Source organism: Salmo trutta, chromosome 14, assembly GCF_901001165.1.
Source record: "Salmo trutta chromosome 14, fSalTru1.1, whole genome shotgun sequence".
Classification (NCBI taxonomy): Eukaryota; Metazoa; Chordata; class Actinopteri; order Salmoniformes; family Salmonidae; genus Salmo; species Salmo trutta.
This window is the reverse complement of record NC_042970.1, coordinates 85,199,798-85,209,407: the sequence shown is the minus strand read 5'-3', so window position 1 is coordinate 85,209,407 and position 9,610 is coordinate 85,199,798. Positions and strand designations below refer to the sequence as shown.

At 47.1% G+C, this 9,610-nt stretch overlaps 2 protein-coding genes across 2 annotated transcripts in view; both read right to left on the bottom strand.

The window, feature by feature from the left end:
• Positions 1-543: 543 nt before the first annotated feature.
• On the bottom strand, positions 544-5,482 carry LOC115147759 (uncharacterized). Its single transcript, XM_029690051.1, has 3 exons — positions 4,731-5,482; positions 3,363-3,396; positions 544-2,474 (listed from the first exon to the last, which is right to left on the bottom strand). Exons 1-3 carry the CDS (start codon positions 4,956-4,958, stop codon positions 2,065-2,067), a joined length of 672 nt encoding a protein of 223 aa, XP_029545911.1. The 5' UTR covers positions 4,959-5,482; the 3' UTR covers positions 544-2,064.
• A 1,427-nt stretch (positions 5,483-6,909) lies between these two features.
• Positions 6,910-9,610, bottom strand: part of LOC115147924 (adhesion G protein-coupled receptor L1) — a 28,646-nt gene continuing 25,945 nt past the window's right edge. Inside the window, exon 5 of the mRNA XM_029690172.1 lies at positions 6,910-6,946. Within this exon, the coding sequence (XP_029546032.1) occupies positions 6,910-6,946 (37 nt within the window). The remainder of the gene's footprint in view (positions 6,947-9,610) is intronic.

Here is a 9,610-nt window from a genome sequence, read left to right as displayed (position 1 = left end):
CAGACAGACAGACAGACAGACAGACAGACAGATGAACAAACATGCAGACAGACCGACCAAGACACAAACAGACACACACAGACAGACAGACCGAGACACAGACAGACAGACAGATACGGATAGACAGACATACACAGACAGACAGACAGACAGACAGACACAGACAGACAGACAGACAGACAGACAGACAGACAGACAGACAGACAGACAGACAGACAGACAGACAGACAGACAGACAGACAGACAGACAGACAGACAGACAGACAGACAGACAGACAGACAGACAGAGTGCGTTTCTCTGGTAATTGTAATAATTTTTCCACTAATTGGTTTGTTTCTGTGGTTGTTTGTTTGTTAGTGTACATACACAGTTTTTCCACTCCAGCGGAGCAGTTGGAAACAGGAAGTGACGACACTGTGTTCTCGGCAGCGGGGAACTTTTTCTGACCTTACTAAAGTTCCAGCTTCCACACACACACAAACACAAACAAACACACACACACACACACACACACACAGAGACACACACACACACACTAGAGCTTGTGTATATCCAGGTTTATTTCCTAGTTCAGCATAAATACAGTTAATGAAACATTAATAATACATAAATAACACATAGTAAACATATCATTTATAAATAAATACATTCATCAATTGGTCATAGTGACCTGTGCAAATGTTATCATGTCGTCCGCTTGGAAATGTAATGATGTCACTGAGTTCCTCCTGACATGAGCTGTGGACGCCCACAGTGGATTGGAAGCCCATGCCTGCGTTCCAAATGGCATCCTGCTCCTATATGGTGCACTACTACCCTATAGACTCTAGTCAAAGGTAGTGCACTATATATGGAATGAGGGTGCCATTTGGGATGCATACCGGCTGAGCTCTGTGACTAAGCTCACTCAGTGAGTACAGCACCTCGGAGGCTGCCTGGCCGGCCAACAGCAAATCATATCATAGGAAACTAAGTTAAGAGTTAGACTCAGCCATACGACGTTGCCACGGGCAACACCGCTGATACTGAGATGAGCGAGATGCACGACTTCACTCTCACGCTGTATCTGCGCGTGTGTACGGGTTGGCCTCACACTGTATCTGCGCGTGTGTACGGGTTGGCCTCACACTGTATCTGCGCGTGTGTACGGGTTGGCCTCACACTGTATCTGCGCGTGTGAACGGGTTGGCCTCACACTGTATCTGCGCGTGTGTACGGGTTGGCCTCACACTGTATCTGCGTGTGTGTACGGGTTGGCCTCACGCTGTCACAACGTGGTAACCACGGGAACAGAACAGCAGAGAACCCACCCGGCTGATTACTTTCTGCACCTGTGACATATCGCTGAGTCTCTACCTTTAAGAAAATAAGAGTCCATTTTGGTTGTTGTTCCTGAACAGAACACAACCCCACCTGAAGACTCTGAGGAGGTTACTGTGGTTGCCAAGCAACGGTAATAAGGCATATCAAATCAATGATATCATGTATCCATGTATATCATGTGTATGGTACATGTCTGCCTCCCCACTTCACAATTCTCCCCTCAACCAGAAAATAAAAGTGAATTTATAATCCACACCAGCACCAACGTAGTGGCATCTACACATAACAATAAACAACACATTGTAACCCTGAGTAGAAATATATAAATACACATATTTATACATTAAATATATATACATTCAATAAATATCCATATAAATAGACCTGAATTGTTTAGTTTAAATTGTTTCCATGGAGATGCCCTGAGCGACAGAGGTCAAAGTCCACAAACAGTACATGGTGGGAAGACTCTCTCTGTCTGCAAGTTCTCCTAGATGGGGTGCATCTCAGTACCCTTAGCTCGCTTCCTTTACTCGTCTCCTTCCCTTCGTCTGTGGCGGAGCCCTAACTTCCACCCCAGTGGTGCGTTCAGCAGGACGCAACGTTTCGGGATGTTCAGATGGCAGCAATGTAGAACTTTATGCCTCCCTGACATCTTAATGAAGGAATAACGTCGGCTCTGTTCACGGCTTCTCTACCTGCAACGCTTCACAAGGTTTAGCTACTGAACGTGGCCCATATCAACCCACTAAGAAAACTCCCATTCCAGATCCGTTCACGTCCAGTTTCCAGAACGTGTCCTGTGCTTCCTGCACCACCATACGGCCCATCAACCGGCTCTGTTTGTCCAGCCGTGTCACCCTCCAGCACCTCCTGGTTACCGTTGTCACAGGGTTTGACACTGACCACTCTGGGAGCTCCACCTGGCATGTGAGCTTTTCGTCACCGTGACTTGCAATCTGGACGACGAGGATGCCCCGCCCACATTTGGCAGTACAGGTGAGCTGGAGGTCCAGGTACAGGAAATAGAAGCCACCCTGCTTGGTTTGCAATGTATGTTGGTGAAGGTTGTGTTCGTACAGATCTCCAACAGAGGACTCCTGTCCATGTTCGACCTGGGACCAGGACATTGTGCTGTTCTCCAGCTTGGCTGAAGGGGGAGACAGGAACACACAACAGTTAGGACACTAATCAAGGACTACGTTAACATCCCATTTAGTTAGGACACTAATCAAGGACTATGTTAACATCCCATTTAGTTAGGACACTAATCAAGGACTACGTTAACATTCCATTTAGTTAGGACACTAATCAAGGACTATGTTAACATCCCATTTAGTTAGGACACTAATCAAGGACTATGTTAACATTCCATTTGTTTAGGACACTAATCAAGGACTACGTTAACATCCCATTTTATTAGGACACTAATCAAGGACTACGTTAACATCCCATTTGTTTAGGACACTAATCAAGGACTATGTTAACATTCCATTTGTTTAGGACACTAATCAAGGACTATGTTAACATTCCATTTGTTTAGGACACTAATCAAGGACTACGTTAACATCCCATTTAGTTAGGACACTAATCAAGGACTACGTTAACATCCCATTTGTTTAGGACACTAATCAAGGACTATGTTAACATTCCATTTGTTTAGGCCACTAATCAAGGACTACGTTTACATTGCATTTTGGTAATTTAGCAGTTGCTCTTATCCAGAGCGACACCATATCCCTGATGCATCTCAGAGTTGTAGGGCTGATCTAGGATCAGTCTAGCCTTTTAGATAATAATGAATAAGTTCACATGGACAGGTTGGACCTGATCGGTGTAGGCCGTCCTTGTAAACAAGAATTTGTTCTTAACTGACTTGCCTCCTTAAATAAAGGTTACATACAAATAAAATATAAATCAACACTCCTACAATGGACAACTAATACAAATAGAAGAGAAGTCTAACATCATTCATTGTAACTACTTGATCTACATGACGTTTGGTTTAAAATGACAGTTGAAAGGTGATTGAACTTACCGGAGGTGAGTTGCAGGTAGGCCAAGTTCTGCATCTGAGGATGGGGAAGAAGAGTAGGGAGGACAGTTAGAGAGGTTACACACCCTACATCTGTATGTAGTGCACTACTCTGGCAACCTATTCCCTATGTATGTAGTGCACTACTCTGGCAACCTATTCCCTATGTAGTGCACTACTCTGGCAAACTATTCCCTATGTATGTAGTGCACTACTTTAAATCCCTATTCCCTATGTAGTGCACTACTTTGGCACCCTATTGCTTATGTATGTGTTGCACTACTTTGGCTCCCTATTCCCTACGAAGTGCACTATTTTTTTTACCATTGGAGCTTACACACTTGTATTGTTGTGTGGACTTAAATTCTTAAAGGGGTCATCTAGAGTTCAAACAACAACGAAGTGGCCAACCCACCCTTTATTTGGTGAACGACTGAGAGAAGAGGCTAGAGAAATGGAACCACTAAAATGAATGGACAGAGAGCTATGAAGGCAAGGACTGACCATCCATGACATCTAAATGATACTCTGCAAAACAAGCATATATTTTGAGTTTTCATGGGGTACTAGAAGTTGAATATAAAAAGCTAATTTAAGTTACATTCTTCAATAGTCAATGGGTAGTCCTATGTATCGTTGGTTTAAAAGTCCAAAATGGATGTACCAATCGCAGATGACCTCTTTAAACTGTATTATTGATCATTCAGACGCTCAACTTCAGAATTAGATATCAATAGGTTCCACCTAAAACGTATGGCATTAGAATAAACCGTCCACGGTCTGCAAACCGTCCACGGTCTGCAAACCGTCCAGTCTGCAAACCGTCCACGGTCTGCAAACCGTCCACGGTCTGCAAACCGTCCACGGTCTGCAAACCGTCCACGGTCTGCAAACCGTCCACGGTCTGCAAACCGTCCACGGTCTGCAAACCGTCCAGTCTGCAAACCGTCCACGGTCTGCAAACCGTCCACAGTCTGCAAACCGTCCACAGTCTGCAAACCGTCCAGTCTGCAAACCGTCCACGGTCTGCAAACCGTCCACAGTCTGCAAACCGTCTACAGTCTGCAAACCGTCCAGTCTGCAAACCGTCCACGGTCTGCAAACCGTCCACAGTCTGCAAACCGTCCACAGTCTGCAAACCGTCCACAGTCTGCAAACCGTCCACAGTCTGCAAACCGTCTACAGTCTGCAAACCGTCCAGTCTGCACCTCTAAAGGGAAAGCTAATTGGTATATAGACCTACTTTTAGAATCAAAATAAACCGTTTTCATCCACAAACACATCCCTGTATGTTTTGTTCAATCAGACAATAAACGTCATAATGCGTTATTAATAGCTACTGTACTAGTAGCGATTAGCTACTGTACTCACCTTGTACGCGGGCATGGACCGGGGCACGCCGTGGTGCGTCTCCGATGTACCTTGCATATCCACAACAGAAGGCTTAACCCCGATCTCTGACCGTAGCTCCACAAGAGCCAAAGTTCCCATGACAACAACTGTCGCCACCGTCAGGAAGAGCAAAACGATAGAACCGACCAAGAAAACGTCCAGGCACCGTCCACGGGGGCGTGCGCTCTTCTGAGATTCCACGTCCATCTCAGGTTCCCGGTGATCACAGAGTTCCAGAAGAAAACTGGAGTGTGTGTGTGTGTGTGTGTGTGTGTCGATCCCAGAAGCTCTACAGAATTATCCGTTTTACGAGTCGGTCAGAAGAACCGGGTCAGAAGAACTGTGCTAAGGTCCACTGCAAGAAAACAGGAGGACCCCAAAAAATGTGGCTAACCACGTTATGACTTCGGTTTACCGGTAAATTCTTTAATATCCAAATCGAACTGGATTGGGCTGCGTGTAGGCTATTACGTTCCTGCTCCGAGTTTGAAATGAAGCAAAACAAACCGTGTCTTTTTATACCACTCTGAGAGGCTGGGTGGCTTGAGATGCGAGACTAGCGAGAGGAAAATACGCGGAAGTCATGGGTTCGGGTTTCCCTCGCCCCCTCTCTCTCTCTCTCGTCTCCTCCCTCCCCTCCTCTCCATTGCTATGACACTTTGTGTCGTGAAGCGTGAACTGAGAGCAGGAGCTGCCTGAGACTTTCCGCTGCTGCTTTCGGTTTGCGCAAGCGGAGCGGTACGGTGGGAAACGAGAGAGAGAGAGATGGAGAGAGAGAGAGAGAGACAGAGAGACAGAGAGAGAGAGAGACAGACAGAGACAGAGAGACAAGAGAGAGAGAGAGAGACAGAGATGGAGAGAGAGAGAGAGAGAGAGGGGGGAGAGAGACGACAGAGAGCGAGAGAGGGGGGAAGAAACAAGAGAGAGAGAGATGGAGAGAGAGAGAGATGGAGAGAGAGAGAGAGAGAGAGAGATGGAGAGAGAGAGAGAAAGAGACAGAGAGAGAGAGAGAGAGAGAGACAGAGAGAGAGAGAGAGAGAGAGAGACAGAGATGGGAGAGAGAGAGAGAGAGAGAGAGAGAGAGAGGGGGGAGAGAGACGACAGAGAGCGAGAGAGAGAGAGATGGAGAGGGGGAAGAAACAAGAGAGAGAGAGATGGAGAGGGGGAAGAAACAAGCTAGAGAGAAAGAAAGAGCGAAAGAGAGCGAGAGACTCTCGCTTTGCGCAAGCGGAGCAGTACGGTGGGAAACAAGAGAGAGAGAGATGGAGAGACAGAGATGGGGAAGAAACAAGAGAGAGAGAGTGATAGCGGCACTAACACTAACCCAGCCTAGCGTGGGACTACTTTTCCCCAGGATGTTGCTATTCCATCGTTACAAACCGTTATCTGTTGGTTCTATGGCAACCTTGCTCTTTGTGGTCCAGGCCGGGTATCTGTAAAGCACTTTGTGACAATTGCTGATGTAAAAAGGGCTTTACAAAAAAAAGTTTGATTGATTGGTTGATACAATAAATATTATTTGTCTTTGGCAAATAAATACTGAAATAATAGTGTCATAAACTATTGATTATATTTGATTAATATGTAAACAGTTGTTGTTATTATGGTTTAGAGAGCATTTTGCTGGGTATATGTACTGGCATATTATTAATTCAAGACCCACCCATTCTGATTGAATACACACACAAACACACACACACACACATACACACACACACACACACACACACACACAAATCCCTGACACTAATTCTAACCTTAACTCTAAACCCCCTAGAAATAGCATTTGACCAACAGAATGTCCCCAGATGGTCACATTTTTGGGGGGTTTACTAGTATAGTTAAACACTTCCACACACACACACACACACACACACACACACGGAGACACAGACCACACACATACACACACACACACGGAGACACAGACCACACACACACGGAGACACAGACACACAGACCACACACACAAACCACGTGTCATGAGTTGTCTTAGCCCTGCCCCTGGACCAGTGGTGACTCTGTTTGCAGGATACTGTCTCTGCATCCTAAATGGCACCCTATTCCCTATATGGTGAGCCCTATGGGCCCTGGTCAAAAGTAGTACACTTATATAGGAAACAGGGTGCCAATTGGACCACATACCATTACTGGATCTTTAGGAAACCCCTAGCACTATACTTTCGATTCTTGGTCTGGGTGGAAGAAGGGAGAAAGGGAAGAAGGGAGAGAGGGGTTGTAAGTGCGGAGATTCACCTAAAGGAATTTCCCCGTTGGTATCGACTAGAAAGAGAGAGAGGTGGAGAGAGAGAGGTGGAGAGAGAGAGGTGGAGAGAGAGAGGTGGAGAGAGAGAGGTGGAGAGAGAGAGGTGGAGAGAGAGAGGAAGGACAAAAAGTGAGGGGGTGGAAGGAGAAGGTAAGAGAAAGTGAGGGGAGAAAGAGAGAAAGAGAGAGTGAGAGATAGAGGGGACATTGGTGACAGAACATAAATGTGTGTGCACACCTGACAGTGTGTGTTTGTGAGTGTGTGTGTGTGTTTATATTGACAGCAGAAAGTCCACAAACTGTAGACTATGTTAACTTCCTTCATGAAAGTGAACACTTCCCTGTTTGTTCCAGGAGAGACAATGTATTTTTATCAGCTCTCATTTACTGACCAGCTCATCAGCAGGACACAAGGACAGAGGGAGGGGTGGAGTCATCCACCACTATACTGTCCTGTGCTGTCATCCACCACTATACTGTCCTGTGCTGTCATCCACCACTATACTGTCCTGTGCTGTCATCCACCACTATACTGTCCTGTGCTGTCATCCACCACTATACTGTCCTGTGCTGTCATCCACCACTATGCTGTCCTGTGCTGTCATCCACCACTATGCTGTCCTGTGCTGTCATCCACCACTCTACTGTCCTGTCATCCACCACTATACTGTCCTGTGCTGTCATCCACCACTATACTGTCCTGTGCTGTCATCCACCACTATACTGTCCTGTGCTGTCATCCACCACTATACTGTCCTGTCCTGTCATCCACCACTATACTGTCCTGTGCTGTCATCCACTACTATACTGTCCTGTCCTGTCATCCACCACTATACTGTCCTGTCCTGTCATCCACCACTCTACTGTCCCGTCCTGTCATCCACCACTCTACTGTCCTGTGCTGTCATCCACCACTCTACTGTCCTGTCCTGTCATCCACCACTATACTGCCCTGTGCTGTCATCCACTACTATACTGTCCTGTCCTGTCATCCACCACTCTATTGTCCTGTGCTGTCATCCACCACTATACTGTCCTGTCATCCACCACTACACTGTCCTGTGCTATCATCCACCACTCTACTGTCCAGTCCTGTCATCCACCACTATACTGTCCTGTGCTGTCATCCACCACTATTCTGTTCTGTCCTGTCATCCACCACTCTGCTGTCCTGTCCTGTTATCCACCACTCTGCTGTCCTGTCCTGTCATCCACCACTATACTGTCCTGTCCTGTCATCCACCACTGTACTGTTCTGTGCTGTCATCCACCACTATACTGTCCTGTCATCCACCACTCTACTGTCCTGTCATCCACCACTATACTGTCCTGTCATCCACCACTATACTGTCCTGTGCTGTCATCCACCACTATAGTGTCCTGTCCTGTCATCCACCACTCTACTGTTCTGTCCTGTCATCCATCACTCTACTGTCCCGTCATCCACCACTCTGCTGTCCTGTCCTGTCATCCACCACTCTACTGTCCTGTTCTGTCATCCACCACTCTGCTGTCCTGTCCTGCCATCCACCACTCTGCTGTCCTGTCCCGTCATCCACCACTCTGCTGTCCTGTCCCGTCATCCACCACTCTACTGTCCTGTCCTGTCATCCACCACTCTGCTGTCCTGTCCTGTCATCCACCACTCTGCTGTCCTGTCCCGTCATCCACCACTCTGCTGTCCTGTCCTGTCATCCACCACTCTGCTGTCCTGTCCCGTCATCCACCACTCTACTGTCCTGTCCCGTCATCCACCACTCTACAGTTCTGTCCTGTCATCCACCACTCTGCTGTCCTGTCCTGTCATCCACCACTATACTGTCCTGTCCTGTCATCCACCACTCTACTGTCCTGTCATCCACCACTATACTGTCCTGTCCTGTTATCCACCACTATACTGTCCTGTCATCCACCACTCTACTGTCTTGTTATCCACCTCTCTACTGTCCTGTTATCCACCTCTCTACTGTCCTGTCCTGTCATCCACCACTCTACTGTCCTGTTATCCACCACTCTACTGTCCTGTCATCCACCACTATACTGTCCTGTTATCCACCACTATACTGTCCTGTCCTGTTATCCACCACTCTACTGTCCTGTTATCCACCACTCTACTGTCCTGTCCTGTTATCCACCATTCTACTGTCCTGTCCTGTCATCCACCACTATACTGTCCTGTCCTGTGATCCACCACTCTACTGTCCTGTCCTGTCATCCACCACTCTACTCTCCTGTTATCCACCACTCTACTGTCCTGTCCTGTTATCCACCATTCTACTGTCCTGTCCTGTCATCCACCACTATACTGTCCTGTCCTGTTATCCACCACTCTACTGTCCTGTTATCCACCACTCTACTGTCCTGTCATCCACCACTATACTGTCCTGTCCTGTTATCCACCACTCTACTGTCCTGTTATCCACCACTCTGCTGTCCTGTCCTGTCATCTACCACTCTGCTGTCCTGTTATCCACCACTCTACTGTCCTGTCATCCACCGCTCTACTGTCCTGTTATCCACCACTCTACTGTCCTGTTATCCACCACTCTACTGTCCTGTTATCCACCACTCTACTGTCCTGTCCTGTTATCCAC

Excerpts from the sequence above, each read along its gene's own strand:
- LOC115147759 (XM_029690051.1), bottom strand. The coding sequence starts at position 4,958 with ATGGACGTGGAATCTCAGAAGAGCGCACGCCCCCGTGGACGGTGCCTG. Across the intron at positions 3,397-4,730 it reads GGTCCATGCCCGCGTACAAG|ATGCAGAACTTGGCCTACCT; the intron begins GTGAGTACAGTA and ends CCCCATCCTCAG. Across the intron at positions 2,475-3,362 it reads CTACCTGCAACTCACCTCCG|CCAAGCTGGAGAACAGCACA; the intron begins GTAAGTTCAATC and ends CTCCCCCTTCAG.